We start from the raw sequence: 20,770 nt of genomic DNA on the forward strand, positions 1-20,770 counted from the left end.
TGGTGCTGTTTTGCTGTGTGTTCATCGTTTGCAAATATGCTTATATGAGGCAAAGGGTGATAAGGGCCCCCCTCCCCTTATGAAGGTAGAGAATCCGTGCTTAGCAACCCATCTAATGGTGGAATTTTGCTTATTGCTCCTTTAAAAGACAAAAGAAAATGATTCAGAGCAAAAAGAATTTTGCTAGCAGATGATCAGTTAAAGGTCAGGTCTTTTTAAGAGAGTTTTAGCATGTCTAAGTAGAAATGAATTCTGCTTTTTGTGACAAGTTTGATACGACTAAAGAAATTTTGGTTCTTTGGAAGTTCCAAAAAAAGTAAAAAACAAATACTAATACTGAACTGAAATACTAAAAAAAACTTAAAGAGGACCTTTTGCACAGTTCTGCATATGTCAAATGAAACAGGCATACACAGTTTAATAAGCAATTTCTTTAAAAATTCTTGTCAAACTGTGACTTAGTTATAAAAAAAAGAATTTATTCAAATATTTACATGACAACAGAGATGGGTTTAGGTAAAAAAAAGAAGGGCCAATCAGAGTCTTTGTCTTAGACATCTGCCATCACACAGACAAACAAACATAGACTTTTAGTTCACACATATTCTCCACAGTCTGAGATGATCACTTTCTGCTTTGGCTTGCCATCCTTTGTTCCCTGAGCCTGTGAGAAGAAAACAAAGTCTGGTTGCATTTGAAATTCAAAAGTATTATTAGAAGATGACTAGCTCCTTAAAAGTAGGGTTGTTTTCTGACTATACGCATTTAATTTATATGGCAGCACATGCACAAATTATCTTTCAATAATCACTAAATGTAGCCTTTTGCCATTCTGGATTAGAAATCAGAATTTCCTTGGGGAAAAAAAGGGATTGTGGTTTTATTTCTTACCTCCATTGCACGCAGCACATCCATCCCCTCCACCAGTTCTCCAAACACCACGTGTTTCCCGTCCAGCCAGTCTGTTTTGTCCGTGGTGAGGAAGAACTGAGAGCCGTTGGTGTTTGGCCCAGAGTTAGCCATGGAGAGCTGCCCTGTGTGAGCAAGCATAAAACTTTAGCCAAATATTGTTAGGCTCAGCAAAAACAACAGGCTTACTGCCACACTCCTTACCTGGAGCTGTGTGTTTCAGGACGAAGTTCTCGTCATCAAACTTTTTGCCGTAGATGGATTTGCCGCCGGTGCCGTTGTGATTGGTGAAGTCTCCTCCTTGGCACATGAACTGAGGGATAATGCGGTGAAAGCTGCTGCCCTTGTAGCCAAAGCCCTTTTCATGTGTGCACAAGCAGCGAAAGTTCTCTATTGAACATAAAAACAATAATAGAAACAAATTCAAAAATCATACTACATCTGTAATTTCATTTTAAAGCTGTAAAACTAGTTTTGTGATTTTTTTTTTGATTTTTTTTTTGATACAACAGAGAGCTTTCCAGCAGGACAGAGTCATATTTCACATGTTGGTGCTGGAATTTGGAGGCGTCTAAAACCCTACCTTTATTTTGAAGTTAAATCAGGTTGACAGTGTTGAGATGGCAACCCTTACTGAACATTACATGCATTTTGGTCTTTAGACATGTTAGCTCAGATCCAAAATAAACAAACCACAGTAAAAAGATTTAAAATAAAACAAGGTAAACAAGAGGGTAGGGCTGGGCGATATGGCTTAACCATAAAATCTCAGATTTTATTATACCAAATCTGATTCATCAATTTTTTTCCTCCTTTTCATATATTTAATAAAGCACAATTTAGAGTCATGAGACCATTTCACTGTGGTGGCGTTAAATGGGTGTAAGAAATGTAAGGCCTATTAAAAAAAAGTAAGACTTGAACTTGATAATTATCTAAATTTAAGACTTTTTTAGGGCTTAAATTTAGGTTTTCTTATTCTAGACTTTTTAAGACCCCATGAAGACCCTGTAACAAGAAAGCAAGATCATTTTCGCAAAACTGTGAGTCATTCCTTCAACATGTATAAGGAGCATGTACAGACCTACTGTCATTGGTACAATGTCGGCCCGGAGGAGGAAGCGTAGTCTCCCTGCTGGTTTGTTGCCGATCTTTATATCCATGTAGACCTGCGGATTTACTCTGCCCTTTTTAGCTGGTGGCTCACCCTGAAAAAATAAGATTATTCTCTGCTTAATTACTCACATTAATCAACACTGAGAAAGAATACATATGAGATCTTCCATATTTTTTATGTCTTTGTCCCTTTTTAGGCCTTAATTAAACCATGAATACGAAAAGTTTACAATGAATTTATGACATAAATTTCTCTAGTCAGGCTTTAAATATAGAACCCGTGAAAAGGCAGGTAGAATGAATGGATCAGTGATGATAAATGATGGAAAATGGATGTATGTAATGATGATGGTAAAAGACAGTTAGAAGGACAGCTAGATAAATCTATAGGTGTACCTTTCAGAGAATGTGATATGGATCAATGTCAACAAATAAAAAGATGTTACTTTTCCAGACTTGGAACTCACTGAAATAAAAATAAATTATCTTTAAAAGTGTAAAGGAACCATGTAAAATTGTCTGCAGTAGAGCTTTCTTTACTTAAACCAGTTCATAACAGGAATTTGCAAATGGATGCCACTAATGCTCTCTTTGATGTAATTGAATTAACTAATTGTGATGCTAAATTTACATAAAAAATTACCTAGGGGCGCAAATTCAAAAGAAATACTGTCCAATTACGGCCACAACTGTTGTGGCTCCTACCTACATGAAAGCAGACATTGATTTTTCCATTCATGTACCCATACTACTATACACCAGACAGTCCTGACATTCGTAATTATCCAAATTAAAATTAGATCCAGTTCTATCTATAATTAGTTTCATGATTTACATATATGTTTTATATTATAACTATTTTGGTTTTTAGAAAGCCAAAATGCAAAGATAGATAGATAGATAGATAGATAGATAGATAGATAGATAGATAGATAGATAGATAGATAGATAGATAGATAGATAGATAGATAGATAGATAGATAGATAGATAGATAGATAAAGGACTGTCCTCATTTTATGCAGCGTGTCATTTTAGCTTGAAAGAATCAAATTTATCACAAAAGCACATTCAGTAGCAAAAGGCAGAACTTACAGCGGGTGGTTAGAATGGCAGAGAGGATCATCGGGGCCACACTTCCCTCTTTCTAAGATATCTACACTGCCCGACTTAACAAGAAGGACAGAAATATCAGCAATGACCTCACACACCCCAGATATGTCCTGTTCTCCCCACGGTACCGCTTTCTCAAATCGAGAACTTTAAGACTGAGTAAAAGCTTTTTCTGCCGAGCTGTCAAAACCATTACTTCACCCCTGCCTATCCCACACAGGGACAGATGCTGCCACTGCAGTAAGCACCTTTATTATTTTTTGTATAACTGCACCTAAATGTACATCTCCGTATTTATGGAGACACGATTTTCATAATGCATATTGAAGGTTTTATTTTATATATATTATTGATTTTAAATGCCTTGCTGCAATGTGGAATCACTAAACAGATTTTCACAGTAAATGCTGGTGATGATTTTACCTCCTGCGTTGTGGTGGCTGCTTCCCCAGATGCTGCCTCTGCTTCGGCTTCTTCCACAGTTTTCCCTGAGAACTTCTTCAGCCAGTCATCATCCGACCACACTGTGGGAGAGTCACAATTAAACAATGGAACCAGTTAGCTTAAATAATAATAATAATAATAATAATAATAATAATAATAATAACAAAAGTCCTTAAGCAGACTTCTGTTTCCATTACCAGGTCGAGAAGAACCCTCTTTGATTCTCATGGGCTTCGCAATGTTGACGCGGATGGTCCGACCAAAAAGCTCAGACTCATTCTAATTACCAAAAAAAGAGAAAATAAGCACATCAACGTTAACTTTTGAGCACACGAGTGAGTGAAAGCACGCTTTCCATGCTTACCATGTTATCGATAGCGGCTGCAGCATCCTGTAGAAGAAGCAGATGTCTATCAGTTATAAACAAATACATTCTGAATGTCACAGATATCTGCATCTGGGCGTATTTCCATTAATTCACACACCTCTGGCAGCTCAAACTCAATGAATGCAAATCCTCTGTGCTTTTCTGAAAAATTCAACACAATACACGGTTATCAGGTCTGCTTCTCCCTGCATCGCTCGCAAGTCTTAACAATAAGGATGTGGGCTTACCTGTTTCATAGTCTAGAGGTATCTGGATGTCTATGATATCTCCAAAGGGGATGAAAGCTGCATGCAACACCTTTTCATCCACCTCCTCCGCCAGGCCACCTCACAGAAGAGAAACAATGTAGACGCTTAGCAAATACACACGAATAATATGCTGGTTTATTGTTCATGTTTACTAAGACTCAGCGTTGAAGGTTTGTCTTTATAATACTATTATTATTATGGTAAATAATGATATACTAAAGCCAGGCAAAGTTAAAAAGTTACAGTATTAAGCAGATTGGTGCACATTTTCTCTGTCTACATGTTTATTACAAGCTCTACAACCGCGTTTACGCTTTTGATTTATTTCGACACAAACGTATAAACTCGCAATTTAAATACTGCTAATATAAATAAACTATAAACCCAATTATTCACAGTGTAAGAAAAAGCAAATCCTAAAGACTTACCGACATAAAGCACTCGTTTGCTGGCCGCCATATTGGATGTAACCTTTCAACTATGACTGCGGCCACTGATTGGAGGTTTGAAGCGTAAAGAATGCCTCCTAGCTCTGCTCAGCTACAGCGCCTCTTAGTGGTAGCGCCTGTAATTACAACTCCTGTTGATTCTCTTTCAGTGTCTAGCAAAGATCAAATTCTCTTAATAAAAGATTTTCATTATAAAAGATTATTAATTAAACTGTTATACATATGAAAACACGTTCTTTTACCACAAGCTGAAGAATCAAGTCTATTATCAACCTCTATTGAGTTGTTTATTGAGAACACAAGTTATAAGATCTAGTTCTCTCCTGTTTTTTATTATCCAAATTATATAAAAAATGAAATCGTTTACACAATAATATTGATAGTGTGATCAGTTTCACCTCAGTACTGTTTAGCATAATATTAGATAACTAAATTAACTGATTACTTTGAATTTTATCATTGTTTTCCTCGGATCACCATGCTATAATACTTCAAATAATTGTATTAAAACAGTTGCAGTATTTTAGCAATACAATAGAAAGAATGTCTTATTAAATGCTATATGTCTTATTGTCATTATCATTATTTGTGTTGCTCTAAACAGCGGGCTGCACAGTGATGCAGTGGGTAGCTTCTTGCAGCAGGAAGGTCCTGGATTCAAGTCCAACCCTGGGTCTTACTGCTTGGAGTATGCATGTTCTCCGTGTGCATGCATGGGTTCTCTCCGGGTACTCTGGCTTCCTTCCACAGTCCAAAAACATGACTGTTAGGTTAATTGGCCTCTCTAAATTCTCCTTAGGTGTGAGTGTGTGTGTGAATGGTTGTTTGTCCTGTTCGTCTCTCTGATGCCCCGTGACAGACTGGCGACCTGTCCAGGGTGTAACCCGCCTCTCGCCCATTGAATGCTGGAGATAGGCACCAGCACCCCTCGCCACCCCATTAGGGATAATATGTGACAGAAAATGGATGGATGGATGGATGGCTCTAAACACATTTGGTTATATACAATCCAATGCTGTCCATGCTTAATTTATAACAATCCAGCTTATTGCAGTAGTTTAAGCATAGACCAATTCAGATTCAATTACACACAGCCGAATTTCATCCAACTTCTAATAAAGTTTACATTATTGTGAAATAATAACCTCCTTTGAAAGTTTACTCAAAGCCACCTTTGCCGTAGATTCCATAGCAAAATGTCATTCGCAGCATTTAAAACACCACTTTTTGTCTATTAAATAAAAAAAATGACATAAAAGGTTTATATGTTCACTACTAATAAGACACAAGAGTCTAACAATTTTTATGTAATATATTCAGTATATTCCATGGACTCTTAGGTAAAAACCTTTATTTAAAGTATTTTTGGAAATTGTAAAAAGTTTCAGTATAAATCAGTTTGCTAACAGTGTATTAGTGTAAAGCTATGCCAACCACTTACCAGCACCTAAACCTGTAAAAGCAGCATGTCCAATTTAATTTGAGAGTCATGATGCCTAAGTCTCTGCCCTTTTAAAATATTGGAAAACAAAGTTTAAGTGACTCAAGTGATGCAATTCAACACAAAACAATATTTATCATCCCTTTATTGATAATACCACACACCCATGATAACATGAGATGGCCGAGAAGCCGAGAATTTTTTTAATCAAACACGAAGCCTTCAAGAAAAATTAAAGGGCAAGATTTTTGCTTTTAGAGAAAAAAAAACTCTTTCACATTATTGTAGTACTGTAAAGAATGTTGTAACTAGAAAATGTATTCTCTTTAAAAGTTTTTTATATTTATTTTTTCATAATAACATTTTCGATTTATTCCGGATATAACTTGGCTGTTTTAAGTTGTTGTAGTGTATCTATTCATCCTCCTTCGGTTTTTGCAGTCCTAAAAAAAAAAAAAACACAATGATATTATTAGTGCAATATTAATAATGCATTTGAAAGGATCAAATATGATTAGTTTTACTGTTTCCCATACCAGGTTAATACAGCCTCCAGTTTTTTAGGATGTAGCAGCGGCGGTAGTGGTCATGCCACCCACTTTCTGGGTGGCATCTTTTTTTGCTTGGTGGGCCTGCAGCACTGCAACAGCTTCTTCCACCTGAAGGAGTCAAAGAGGAGCGAGGCAGATTAGTGAGAGCGCGGGGAATATTTTTGGTTAATCTGCGGAGCGGGATCAATACGGCACCTTCGAACGGAGAGATTCATGTGACTCAAGCATGTGCAGCAGCTCAGAGTTGTCGATTTCCAGCAGCATGCCGGTAATCTTTCCCGCCAGGTTGGCATGCATGGCCTGAATCAGCGGGAACAGACGCTCTCCTGTATTAAAAGGATCACAAATTAGTCTAAAGAAAATCCAAAGTCGGTACAGTTCATTCATCACAGTGGAAAAGGGTCCCACCTAACATCTGTTTCTGCTCCTGAGGCGGCGCAGCAGCCAGCATGGAGGCCGTGAGGGGCTCCTGGCCCTGAACGTGCACAGCTGGCTGAGCCTAAACGCCATGGGTGAGGTATTTTAGGAAAGGGTATTTATAGATCTGCAAGCTTATTATGACAGGAAGATAAAAATACTACCTGCTGTAAGGCAATAGGCTGCACCACTTGGGGGTTGGGGTTACGAACACTTGTGGCATATTTATAAGGAGGCATGGCCCTGGGGCCAGGGACACCCATTGACTGACGAGGACCCATGGTCTGACCGGCGCCTAACAGGAAAGAGATAAAAATTAAACAGACGTGAACTTGTTAGGAGACAGAAAAAAAATCTTTAAACAGCAGACACATTGACAAAGATCACTTTTTATAGGCAAACAGACCTCGCGGGCCTTGTGCACCGCTGCTAGGAGTCATGTGTCTCAGGTTGGCACGGGGTCCAGGCTGACGCAGCGAGCCGGGCATGCCTTGGAAACCGCCTGGGATCGACACAAGCACAGATGGAGGAACCAAAACGTGTTTTCGACCATGGCAAACGTTTACGCGAGCGTTCCAGAAGCACCATGTGCTCACCTTGACCTCTACCACCTTGCTGCTGCCACCGTGGGTTGGGTCGCATCTGAGCCAGCTGGTTGGGTGCATAGTATGTGGTCCTATTTTGGGCCTAATAGGGACGAGAAAGGATTTATGGCGGCGAGTGTTTTGGGGTGTGTCTCAACCAGCTTTGCTCGTCTAGAGACTGAAATGTTTGCCAATTTGTTAAGCGAAACAGCTTAGTCATAGTCAGATTGGACGGAGAGTGCGTGCGAAGATACATTTTCGAGTCAATTTTCAATTGGATTAAGGTGCATTTGACTGGGTCGCTCTAACTAACGGGTGTGCCGTTAGTTGAGCGCGCAACTAACGGCACACCCAACGGATTCGGCCCGAATCATTCTCTCATAAACTGACTAACGGAGCCTATAAAGTGAACTGCGGTAAATAGAAGATTACTCATTTTACACGTCAGATAATTGTAAGGGCATATATGGGAAAGAAAATAAATAATATTTAACTTCAAAACTCGCACAATGCACCTTTATTTAAACTTGCGACATGTCCGTTGCCCCTCAGAGTTATTAATGAAAAGTAATGTTATAAAGTCAGTCCTTCAGTTCAGAACGTGATTCCCTCACCTGCGGCACAGCAGGCATGAAGTAGCCACTTGTGGGCTGGAACTGATTGATGATGGCGTTAGCCGGCATGGCCCTCATGCCAGCTATACGCTGCATGTACTGGTTGGTGAGGTGGGCTTTGCGCTCCTCTTTGCGCTGAGCGAGAGCGACATACAGAGGTTTAGAGCCAACGATACGTCCGTTCATCTCCGTCACTGCCTTGGTGGCCTCCTCAGGGGAAGAGAAGCAGACGAAGCCGAAGCCCTTTGAACGGCCTTCTTCTAACATCACCTAATGGATAAACAGAGGCTATGAATATGCAAAGGCAGGCACCAGTACAGTGAAGTTTCATTTTGTATTAATCTTTTCTCACCTTAGCACTTGTAATGGAGCCAAATGGAGAAAACTCCTTGCGCAATTTTTCATCATCGATCGTATCGTCAAGGTTCTTGATGTAAAGATTAACTCCCTGACCAAAAAAGGAACAAAACTTCAGTTTCAAATAAGAATTTAAAGTCTGTAAGGCCCTCTTTCAATTCTAGGGGTTAACATATCTGGACATAATAAAAACTGATCTGATCTGGCTTTCAAATTATTTGAATTCTAACCTCAAGTGTACAAAAATACACAACAGATTCAACTTTATCATATTTATTACAGAGAAGCTTAAAAAATGGAAAAACTGTGTGAAACACTAAGTTTACCATATAGTCCAAAAGCCTGCAGATCCATCTTTAATGGTAATAATAACCTGCAGCAATTATTCTCCTTACAACATAATAAGTCTGTCACGTTGTAAAACTATTTTTGGTCAATTCTTTTTGCAAAAATGTTTCACTGCTTGCATTTATTTATTTCCCCTTTGGAATTAATAAAGTATCTTTGAACTGCTCTACTTTAGTATCATTTGTATATTGGACATTGTTTCAGAAGTCCTGTGGTCTGTTCACATGCAACTTTCCTGACAGAAGTGGAGCTGCCATATATGTTTTAGGGGGGGGGGGGGAGTCCTTTTTCAAGTAACCCTCCCAAACAAGCAACAATTGTTTAATGTTTTTTCTAATAGTCGAATTACAAATCTTAAGCCAGGCCTGTAGAGTCTGAAATGGAGCTCTTGAGTTTCTCTGATCTTTGCAGGGTTTAATCTAGGGGGGAGTTTTTTAATTACTTCTTAAAACGTATCACTGGTATGTTTTCTGCTTTAGGCTGCAGTCCAGCAAACCTGCAAAACCCCTTTCTTTAAAGGGCCGGTCAAACCTGCCAATACAGAATTATTTAAGTGAATATGATAAGCAACATGTGGCTGAAACCTTCCCTCTGAGATTCCATTTTTGTTGCACAATCTGTTGTGTGCTTTTGTACTCTAAATTAATCTTAGAACCCAATAAAGAATCAAAAGAGCTTCTTTTTACCACAAATATATGTGATGAATGAACTGAAACTGGATTGCTTTCACGAGGAGCTCACCTGATACCGACTGATTCTTTCTTGTTTCAGCTGCTCAAACTTTCTCTTCAGCTCCGCCTGCCGCTCCATCTTCTTCTGAGCCCGGCCCACAAAAACGGTCTTACCATTCAGCTCGGTGCCGTTCATTTCCTCCACAGCCTTTGGATCAACAGATATTCCTTTGAGAACATTTCCAAAATAAGACATATCCTTTGAGTGTCCCTGGTAGGTCGAGGTACCTTGTTAGCATCCTCGTGCTTCTCGAAGCTGACAAACCCGAACCCCCTGGATTTGCCGGAGGAGTCTGACATCACCTTCACACTCAGGGTTTTACCTGCAGATAGCAAAAAGAGGAGGTGAAACAGAACTTGGTATATTGTCTCATGCTACAAGCACTCATTTTAATGTACTTTCTACGATATGCAACATAAAGTAGCACTTGATTGTGAATAAAAATCATGCATGGCTTTCTTATGTTTTTTGGAAATAAAAATCTGAAAATGAGGGTTGCTTTTGTTCATGGCCCCCCTGTGCCAAAACTTTGTAGATCAATTATTTTTTATTTCGTAGAAAAAGGGATTTGTCTCTGAATTCTTAACGTCTCTCTAAGTCTCAATTTTTTGCAGCCTCTAACAGCGTCTCTTCACCCGGTAGCCCTACATTTAGCTCTACCAGTCTTCCCATCAACTCTACCCAGTGTCTCCTCAGCATCCTCGCAGCATTATGATGCCAATATGTTTCACTGTGAATATACTGGTTTCAGGGTTAGGTGCTAGGCCAGAAACTGCCCTATATGCATCTGCTCAGTGCATCTTCTTTAACATCCGTCCCCTAAACTGCAGCTGGCAAACTGCTGCAGATAGTAGTTAACATGACTCACAAAGTGCCTTTCTTATTGCCACTCTTCCATAAAGACCATATTCGTTCAGTGTACGCCTAATGGGTGTTCTGTCAACAGGTTCTCCCACCTGAGCTGTGAATATCTGCAGCTCCTCCAGAGTTACCTTTGCTACCTCTCTAATTAATGCACTTTTTGCACAGCCTGTCTGTCATATTGGACAACCATGTACTGAGAGGTTGGGATGTAATTTTCTAATAGTTTGCATACTAATATTAAATTATGCAGCGGTAGACCATCAATTAAAAGATGGCAATTGATTGTACTGCATTTTATTTAGGAGTATCAGAGTAAAAGGAGCTGAATACAAACACATGTGACACTTTTTAGGCTGTTATTTCATTTGAAACAGGGAAAATAAATCTAAATCATGTCACATCTTCCTTCAATTTAATAGTCATCCACTACTTTGTGTTGGTCTAACAAATACAATCCCAGTAAAATACATTGAAATGTTTGGGTGTAATGTTACAACATGTGAAAAAAGTTACATTTGCAAAGCACTGCATTCTTCAACGTACCATATTTTTCAAAAAGTTCCTTCAGGCGTTCGTCATCCATGTCATCACCGAAGTTCTTGATGTAAACGTTGGTAAACTCCTTGGCTTTGGCACCGAGTTCCGCCTCCCGTTCTTTTCGAGATTTGAAACGACCGACAAACCTGTAAAAAAAAAAAAAAACAAGAAGGGAAGCGAAACATACCTTTGTAAAACAGCCTTAACAACACTGAGATATAAACCAGGCTCCACCATTTCTTCACAAACAAGGACAACATCCGTAAGACAACCTGACACCAAGATTTTATTGTGTGACTCGTCATGCCCGAGGTTGACTGTGACAAAAAAAGTTAAGAAAATAAAACATATCCCGCATCCAAAGGCAACCGTAAATGCTGGCATGCTAGACCTTGTCAGTCTTGGTCTGAAACGCGAATAGGAGGTGGATGGAGAGAGATCGAGGAAAACTCTCCCAAGTTTGAAGGGTAATCAGAGGAGGACTAAACGATCTTATATACCTGGTTATGAAGACCTCTCCCCTTCCGCCTTCCTGTATTGCATTTCTGCATTCGATCCATCACTAAAACACACAAGCATGGTCATACAGACACACACACCCATACACTCCACGATGAAGGACCAGCAAGTGGACAATGAGGGAGCAGAGATTGTCTCTGCTGGGAAAGAGGTTTTAGTTGGTTATTTCTAAGATGGGCGATGTGTAAAAGATGAGTATTAGTCATTTTATTCTCACACAAACTCGCCAGCTGAAACAAAAAAAGCATAACAGGTCAGTTTACTCATGTTCAGAAATTCTGCTCTAACATACAGTGCCTTGCAAATGCATTCATGCCCACTGAACATTTCCATATTATGTTACATTACAACCACAAACTTCAATGTATCTTAAAGGGGTATACACAAAGAAGTGGATAATTGTGAAAAGAAAATGACCTTGCCTAAATTATGTGTTTTTCTCATTTGTTTTTTATAAATACTGTAATGTAAATAAAATGGTTTGCATTTATTTTCATCACAGGAGGAGAAGGGGAAGTTGTGGAAAAGGTTACCTAGACAGGACGGGAACGAGCCGAGTGTAATTGTTGAGGAAGCTCACGCCCTTTAATGTTTGCTGCAAAATGGTGCAGATCTTCTTAAAGCCTGATGTGGAGAGTAAAATCTTTTCTTACATCAGCTGCTGAGGTAATAGCATTGAAGCTTAGTAGACTGATGAAGAAGGCTGGCTAGTTTCTGGGGATTGCCCTGGAGCCTCTAGAAAGGTTTGCAATCATAAGTAGGCTTTGTAAAATAAAGAACATAGTGGAGAATCCACAGCATGCATTTCAAACGACCGAAATAGCTTCTTCAGATCGCCTAAACAACCAGGTTTGATACGAGAAGCAGCCAAGAGGCCGATTGAAACGCTGCAGGACATGTGAAAAAAGGCATCAAGGAGAAACTAACACTTCACATCGTCCGTAGCACGATGTGAAGTTTGTTATTTTGTTTGACAGGACAAGTCAAGGTCAAGATTTACACCTAATTTAGAATAAAAAAAATGTTTTTTTTTTCCAGGGACTATCCCTCCAACATGACTGAGCTGAAGCTATTTTTGCAGTTAAGAATGAGTAAAACATTCTCTCCCCAGATGTCTGAACCTGCCATGGCAAGGCATGTTTATTTACAAAGCAGAGACATATCTGCATAGACCTGCAGCTCTACAGCACAGGAGACCAAAATGCACCTTTATTTGTTAAAAAAAAAAAATGAAACTATGTATCCTTCTCTGTCCATTTTTTCCACTTCACAAGTTTTATGCGTGTCTATCACAATAAAAAAAAAAAATCCCAAATAACATACAATGAAGTTTGAAATTACTGCAACATGACAAACAGTGATGAAGTTTAAACGGGCCTGCAAAGTCCAGTCAATCAATCCCTAGGCAACGTCAATGCATATGGAAACCTTCACATCTGGACCGCTAATTAGTCTTGACAATGTGTGTAATTCAGATGGAAATGTTCAAAACGTTTTTTCAAGAAAATTTGAAATCTGAAAGGGAATGATAAAACACTCACACCTTGCGGTCATTCAGAAGCATGCCGTTCATCTTCTCAATGGCACGATCCGCCGCGTCCTGCGTCTCGAAGTGGACAAACGCGTAGCCCTTTGAGCCATTTTCATCACACACCACCTTGGGGAATAAATACGTCCAGGAATTTAGGAATGCAGACAGCTCTTGAAATTAAAAGCAAAAACTGAACAGCTTGGAAAGATGACTTGATAGGAGACTTTATAACTACTTTTAGAAATTACGTCCAGTTAAAATGAGTGCTAGGAAACAATAACTATGGCTCTTAACAATTTATCTACTTTTTTGTATTTATCTTAATGTGCAGGCTTGAAAGTTTTATGATTAATCTCCCTTTCAGTCTTTATTTTAAAGACCCTCTGTAAGTCGTTCTTTTCTGCACTCTTTTTTTTGCTGCAACCGGTCCCTGTGGCACTTATTTTTGCTTCTCCATGTGACCCTCTTTATCCATTGTGTGACTCTACCCATATGACCTGCTGGAGTACTTTGGGCGTAGTTTTGGTACCATATGGCATCTAGCAAACCAACATCCCATTTTTATAGTTATGTAAGAAAAAAGGCAAACAACCAGCAATAATAAACTTGAATTACATTGTAACCCAACTGAGCTGAAAGCCATCCACGATGATGCAGCAATATCTAAAATGTTACTTTATTATCAAAGGTGCACTTCAATTCAAAAGCAAGCATGCTCAGTCATGTCGCAATCATTGCAAAAATCCTAAATAAACCCTTGTGCTTATTATATTTTCCATCCCTCAGTAAGGTGTTCTTTTAATCTTTATACAGATCTTCTGAAAAGTTCTTCTGGAAAGTTTTTTCTTTGGATATTGCTGCTTTGTCAATGAATTTACTGAAAAAACAGTTTTGAATTGGATCTTCATGTTTTGTTTCAAGCAGCATTTTTGGAAAGATGTATGGTAGTTTGTTCTAACGGCTCTAGTTGAAGCTAAGAAAAATATAAGATATTATTTTACCACAGATAACCAGAGAGCTAAATAGCTAATAGATGTGAATTAGAACATGGTTAGAAGATCAAGTGAAAGATAATGAATTTCTCAAGTTGTTGTAGGTCTTTTGTTCTTCACTTTATTGATTTTTTTAACGCTACACGGTATACTGTAATTTTTACGTATAAGAATTGAAAATGTGTGAAATAGCAGCCAAATTCCAAAGAAAAACGTTGAAAGACCACGAGAAATTATGGAGAACTGTTCATAAAGACCAGATTAAAATTTGACTCCTAGGGAGCAGAGACCTCATGTGTCCTCAGCATGTCTGGTTGTTGCCTTTAAGGAACAAAAACAAAAACATTTTTTGGCTTTTAGACATCTGCAACTCATGATACCGTCACATACAGAGTTATCTAAAAACAAGGAACCTTCATGTTATATATGACCAAAAAAAACACTGTTTAGCCCCAACACCGCTTGATGTAACCAAGATATCAAGGCCTCATAAAAATGAATTTCTATAAAGACTCTACCTTGCAGGAGAGAATGTTGCCAAAGGCAGAGAAGGTGTCATACAGCGCTTTGTTGTCTATGGACTTGTCGAGGTTCTTGATGAAAACGTTGCCCACGCCTGACTTCCTGAGGGAGGGATCTCTCTGCGACCACATGATCCTGATTGGCTTCCCTTTCACCACGTCAAAGTTCATGGTGTCCAGGGCTCTCTCAGCTAGAAAGAAGTACAGGGAAATTTATTAAGTCTCAATTACTGTGACAGATCAGCACAAAGTAGTTCACAGCTGTGAAGTGAAAGGAAAATGAATTAAAGCTTCTTTATTGTTATTTTTTGAGTTCAGACCCTCTCTGTCAGTGCTTTGTAGATCCCACTTTCACTGCAGTTACAGCCGCCAGCCTTTTGGAGTATATGTCTCTACCACCTTTGCAGATCCAAACACTGAAGTTTTTGCACTTTTCTCTTTGCCGACTAGCTCAGGCTCCGTCAGATTGAACAGAGAGCGTCTGTGAACACCACCTTTCAAGTCACGGTCCACATTCTTGGCTGGATTTAAGTCCAGATTTTGATTTGTTCATTCTAACAGATCAGTAGGCTTTGATCTAAACCATACCATAGTAGCTTCAGCTCTACATTAAGTGTCGCCCTGTTGGAAGTGAGCCTCTGTCCCAGCTTCAAACCATTCACAGCTGCTAACAGGTTTTCCTCCAACATTTATCTATGTTTACCTCCAACAATCATCCTATCAACTCTGACTAACTTTCCTCTCCACGCAGAAGAATAATCCCCACAGCGTTGTACTACCACCAACATGTTTCACAGTCGGGATGGCTTGTCCACGGTGATGTGCAATGTGAGTTTTACACCTCTAGAAATACTTCATTACATGCATGTAATAAAAAAAAGATCAGTTTTGTTCAAATCTAACCTGAGGATATTCTAATAGCTGAGATGTGGATCTCTACAGCTCCTTCATAGTTATCACTGGTCTCTTTGATGCTTTTATGATTATTGCTGAGTGTAGGTGAAGAGCCATTTCTTGGTAGGTTTGTTGTTGTGCCATATGCTTTCCATTTTCAGGAACAGTTTTTTATTAGTTGTGTAAAGCTTAGCACCGTGTTCTACGGTTTAACTCTACTCTTAATATCTGTACAACTTTCTCCTTAATCTGTCCGATCTCTTCTTTGGTCTTCATGATGCTGCTTGTTCACTAATGTTCTCTGATGTCAGACTTCCTTAACAGAACAAATGCATTTATAGAGGGATTTAATCAAGATGATTCCACAAATCACAAGTGGTAATTAGGTGACTTCGAAAGACAATCGGTAGCTATGGATTTAATTAAACGGCATCAGATCAAAGTGAGGTGAAGAGAAATACATTCCTCACATTTCATATTTTCAAAATCATCTGATTACCCTCTATAACATAGAAAGTATTTCTGGATCACTGTGTGCTTCTGTGTTCTCTTTTTGTGTCCCTGTCCCGTCTTCCCAAACCTCCCGTCAGTCACGGCAGATGGTCGTTCACACCGAGGCTGGTTCTGCTGGAGGTTTCTTCCTGATAAAGGGGGGTTTTCCTCTCCACCGTCGCCACACGCAGGCTCGCTATGAGGGATTGCTGCAAAGCCAAACACAATGCAGACGACTGTCCACTCTCGCTACACGCTTTTCTTCCAGGAAGAGTGAATGCTGCTTGTCAGTGACTCAACACAATCCAGTCAGTTTCCTTTAAATAGAAAACTTTTTGACCAATCTGTCCGTATGATTTGATTAAATTGACTTTGTGCCTTGAGATGACGTGTGCTGTGAATTGTCGCTATATAAATAACACTGAATTGAATTACACAATCTATCATATTAAATCTGAATAAAACACACTGTAGCTTGAGGCTACAACCTGACAAAAAACCTCCATAAGTTCAGTGGGGGATGAGTACTTGTGAAAGGATGATGATTGTGATTTGGCACAACAGTAGTCACAAAGCTACAGATTGAAAACATTTTATTTAATTTTGTGGTAAGTCCCACAGTGGAGAGTCCCTGCTGCAGGCCTGCAGAAAAAAAAAAGCACATGGTGAAGATCCGGCAGTGAAGCATGTGGGTGATGACTTATCTGCCAGCAGCGTGGACGAGTGAGGGGCAGCTGCAGAGGCAAAGCTCGCAGCACATGTCTTTCTCTTTGGACAAACCACATGCCTCGAAGCCCAAACAATAATCGCAGCATGTAGGGGTTGAGAACCGACGAGTCCTTATTACATTTCTCTGAAGTTGTGCTTTGCTCCGGACACCCGGTGACACCAGTCTGTAAGCCATCTTTTTCTTCGCCTCCCCTGTCAGTGTGGGACCATGTGCAAAACATCCCCTTTTGTTCAGCCGCTCCCCGCACACATAAACACACACACACAGCGGCTCTCCAGCTGAAAGTGTCTGGTAAACAAAACGGAGCTCCCTTGTGTCTGCCGGCATCAGCAGTTTGGCTCGCAATTGTACTTCCCAGCCAGCGTGCTCACAGAAGGCGGCATCACATGGACTTCTGGAAGATTCACAGATCAAGAGCTGAAATGGCCAATCGTGTGTCAATGAAGCCGGTCATGATGTGTAATTGCCCAGTGTCGTCTTTAATAACCTGCAAACGTTTGTCTCGAGCGTTGCGCAGCAGGCACACTTGGGCTGCTCAGATGTAAGCGCTATATTTAGACAGGGGTCCCGAGAGGCATGTGTGCTGGCACGGAGAGGGAGTAGAGCCACCATTGATGGGGAACAGAAACATTCAGCAACACGGCTCCACAAGCGAGAAACTCCAGAGATCTTGTCTACCACTTCTTTGATTGCCAGTATTCCCCCTAAATTAATCCTTTTCTGCTACGGAATATTGTTTTACTATTATCATCATTCCCTCAAACAAATGTTGAAAGCCAATTACACGTCCAGCACTCCTCTGCGGCTCGTCCCACGCTAAATGCCGAGGAGCCTCCAGAAAACGGGCCTGTCGCAACCCGCTGTTGCTCGGGCTTTTGGTAACAAACTCCAGCGCAGATAAGCTGTCACAGGTGTTTCGTGTTGATACAACAGGAGGAAAGTTCACACAAAGTGGACAGTGTCACCAAGACTCCCAACGGCAGCCGCAACAGCTGCTAAATTTTCTCTCAATGTCTACAATATAATCTTATTTCTTACAAAGAAATTGCTGATACAGTCGTTTATACAGACACTTTTATTTACCTTGAACTGAAAACCGTAGGCGAAACACAAACTTTTTTCTTTTCTTTTTTTTTTTTTTTACAAAGGTATTTCTAAACAACTAAATCGTTACTCTGGTGATGCCACGAGGGGATATTTCATTCAAGATAGCAGAGTAAATGTTTCAATGGGTTAGAGCTTATGTATTCATTGGCTTCTCATAGTGTGACAGCTGTGATTACTCCCAATCATGACACCCCTAAATTCCCTTAAAAATATACAAATCATTATGACATGCCTTCTCTAATTTTTGGTTTTGTTGTGCATTACTAAAACAAACAATTTTACAATTTGCATAAAACAAACAATTGTCCAATCCCTTATTGAGATTTTGCTTCAATTTCAATCCATTGATGGTGTATAATGAACTTCATCTCCTAAATAGTCCTCAGTGGATCAGCTTTAATTATCATGACATAACACAGGCTGTACTTCCTAAAACTTGGAGGCTACTTTACAGAACTTACCAGGCACTTTACCTACAAACCTAGAACTTCTGAAAGTTAACAGGGACTTTCTAGTCCTCCCAAACAGGAACCTCGAAGTTCTGGGAACTTGTCTGGTAAGTCTAGAGGAAGTAACCAGCAAGTTGGATGAAAATACCGTGTGAGTTCCAGAAAGTAACAGTAAAAAATAAATAAAAGTACCTGACAAATAACCTCTCGGATCGGAGAAGCCCCTGGTGACTTCTGTTAAAGTACCAGAAGGAAGGTTCTGGGAAAGTATCAGAAACCAACCTCCTGTATATTACTGAATAAGATAAAACTGGCAGGTCCAAAAGACAGAGGGAGGTTCTGCTGTGCTTGCAGCTTTTTCTGCCTGCTTAGTGAAGATGTCCCTTTAAACGACTAATGGGTTTGTGTAAGGGTAAATGCCCTCTTTGAGATTTTTTAAAGATTTTTAAAGGAACCATTCTACAAATGTGAGGAAAAAAAGTTTTTTTACTGTAAATCATATACCATATCATGTTTTTAAATAAACTTGAGTCGATAAGAAATCAAGTGTCCATAAAGCCTATATGTGAAGTGAAAGCCTAAATTAAGAGTGCAACAAACTGCCTTAAAATTCAAAAATTCTTTGCATGCACTAAAAGCACCAGTGAAAACATGCTGCAGTGGTCTTTTTCAAGCCATGCTCAAACTGCACAGAGTCGCTGCTTACCGTCGGCGGGCTGCGAGAAGTTGACATAAGCGTATCCGAGGGAGCGCCGGGTGATCATGTCTCTGCAGACCCGAATGGAGAGCACCGGTCCGGCGGGGCTGAACTTCTCATACAGCATAGCCTCCGTTATGTCGGGGTGCAGGTCGCCAACGTAGAGAGAAGCCATCGGATAACTCCCCGTCGCCGTGTTCATTTCTTAAAGAGCTTCCCCGAATATAGGCCTTATTATATTTGCGCTATTGGTGAATTCTGTCCTGAAACCGCAGAGAAACCGGCTCTGACTCGCGCCTCAGTCTTCCCCGATTATTATAGGAGCTTCCGCAAATCTTAAAATTAACCTTGAAAACTTCTTCAAAAATCCCACTTCTGTTTGTGTATTTTTTTTTTTATTTTGCTATTTTTTTTTTAGGTTTATGTTTCCTTTAAGTATTGCTGCGTTTGTTTTTATATAGATTTTGTCGATTTTATATTTTTTATGCGTTTTTATTTTAAGTTTTTTTTTTCCTATAACGGTGAGTTGAACACTCACGGTCGTTTTGCGGCCGGGGAAAGAGACTGCGTGAGGAAAGCATGGACTCTTTATAGAGCGCAGCGGTGCGGAGGAAATAGTGGTCAGGGTCAGACCTGGGGCAGGAAAAACACACAGAGCATGCGTAGTAAAAGGGCGAGTGCACAGTGTTGCTGTCCCAACAAAGCCCAGCTCCCCACAGCGACGCCTGGGTTGGAATACAAACAAAATCCCAGCAGACGTTTAAATAAAATGCAGAATTACAGGTCGACAACTGTATACATTTAAATATCTAAAAGTTTCAGAAATCCACTGTATATGAACAAATTTACATAGGAAACCCCATTTCCACTATGTTTACACTGAAGTCAATTTTCTTTTTTGCATTTCAAAAGTTTCATTTCCATGATTATGGCTTTTATATATACACAAAATGTACATATATTCTAGGTGCAGATTACATGTTTGTAGCATATGCAACCACCCTAGTATTTGCTCCTTTTGCAAAAGGAGGCATCATGAGAGGGGAGCACCATGGGGCATTGCTGAGGTTTTATTAGGAACTTGCAGCTCATCTTCATTTTAGTGTCTGGAGTCATAAAACTAAAACCCCACAGGTTCTGTGAGTTTAGATCAAATGATTTTGCTGGCCAGTCAAGTGTGACGAACCAATACGTAGACCATTTACCCAAGCTCATTTGCACCATGAAGAGAAATGTGTGCCAATGGGCTCCATTTTAAAACAAGGTTATGAAACCCCTCCCCAATCTACTTTATATTTCCTGGAAGGCATTGAAATGCTTTGGCTTACCTTTTATAGGGGTGTGAACAAATGTCAGCCCCTGTGAACAGCTATAGTCTTATGAAACTAAAATTTTAGCTTGTCAGAGATCTTGTAATCATTCTAGAACATGAAATACACACGTTTACTTTTAAAGGCATACATCTTTCTATGTTTGGAATTGGCCACTTTTGCGTTTGTTGTGCAGAGTATTGGTTATATGGTTAAGTAACCAGCAGTCTGTGCTGGTGGGCTAAATTTCGTACCATTCTTGAACCCTGGTTGGGGGCCACAAGTTGCTTGCAGGCCACTTTGTATAGCCCTGCGTTAAAAATATTTATTAATTAGTGACAAGTTCAGAGATGGTACTGCTAAAATTAGGATAAATTTCCGTGCTCAGGATCACCAAAATTACACAGAAAAACCAAAA

The 20,770-nt window shown here is 39.7% G+C and overlaps 2 protein-coding genes across 2 annotated transcripts; both read right to left on the reverse strand.

The window, feature by feature from the left end:
* Window positions 1–458: 458 nt before the first annotated feature.
* Window positions 459–4,719, reverse strand: ppie (peptidylprolyl isomerase E (cyclophilin E)). The gene is made up of 10 exons (XM_012862096.3): window positions 4,645–4,719; window positions 4,196–4,294; window positions 4,066–4,109; window positions 3,945–3,971; window positions 3,778–3,859; window positions 3,560–3,660; window positions 1,994–2,117; window positions 1,114–1,299; window positions 892–1,034; window positions 459–664 (listed from the first exon to the last, which is right to left on the reverse strand). Exons 1-10 carry the CDS (start codon window positions 4,673–4,675, stop codon window positions 596–598), a joined length of 906 nt encoding a protein of 301 aa, XP_012717550.1. The 5' UTR covers window positions 4,676–4,719; the 3' UTR covers window positions 459–595.
* Window positions 4,720–6,233: 1,514 nt separating this feature from the next.
* On the reverse strand, window positions 6,234–19,614 carry pabpc4 (poly(A) binding protein, cytoplasmic 4 (inducible form)). The gene is made up of 15 exons (XM_012862086.3): window positions 19,052–19,614; window positions 14,671–14,864; window positions 13,171–13,286; window positions 11,117–11,256; window positions 9,937–10,031; window positions 9,719–9,856; window positions 8,625–8,720; window positions 8,273–8,542; window positions 7,671–7,761; window positions 7,481–7,576; window positions 7,239–7,369; window positions 7,066–7,156; window positions 6,853–6,983; window positions 6,643–6,765; window positions 6,234–6,549 (listed from the first exon to the last, which is right to left on the reverse strand). The coding sequence occupies exons 1-14, from the start codon at window positions 19,242–19,244 to the stop codon at window positions 6,667–6,669; spliced, it is 1,881 nt and encodes a 626-aa protein (XP_012717540.1). The 5' UTR covers window positions 19,245–19,614; the 3' UTR covers window positions 6,234–6,549; window positions 6,643–6,666.
* Window positions 19,615–20,770: the final 1,156 nt, after the last annotated feature.

Source organism: Fundulus heteroclitus, chromosome 19 (assembly GCF_011125445.2).
Source record: "Fundulus heteroclitus isolate FHET01 chromosome 19, MU-UCD_Fhet_4.1, whole genome shotgun sequence".
In the NCBI taxonomy this organism is placed as follows: Eukaryota; Metazoa; Chordata; class Actinopteri; order Cyprinodontiformes; family Fundulidae; genus Fundulus; species Fundulus heteroclitus.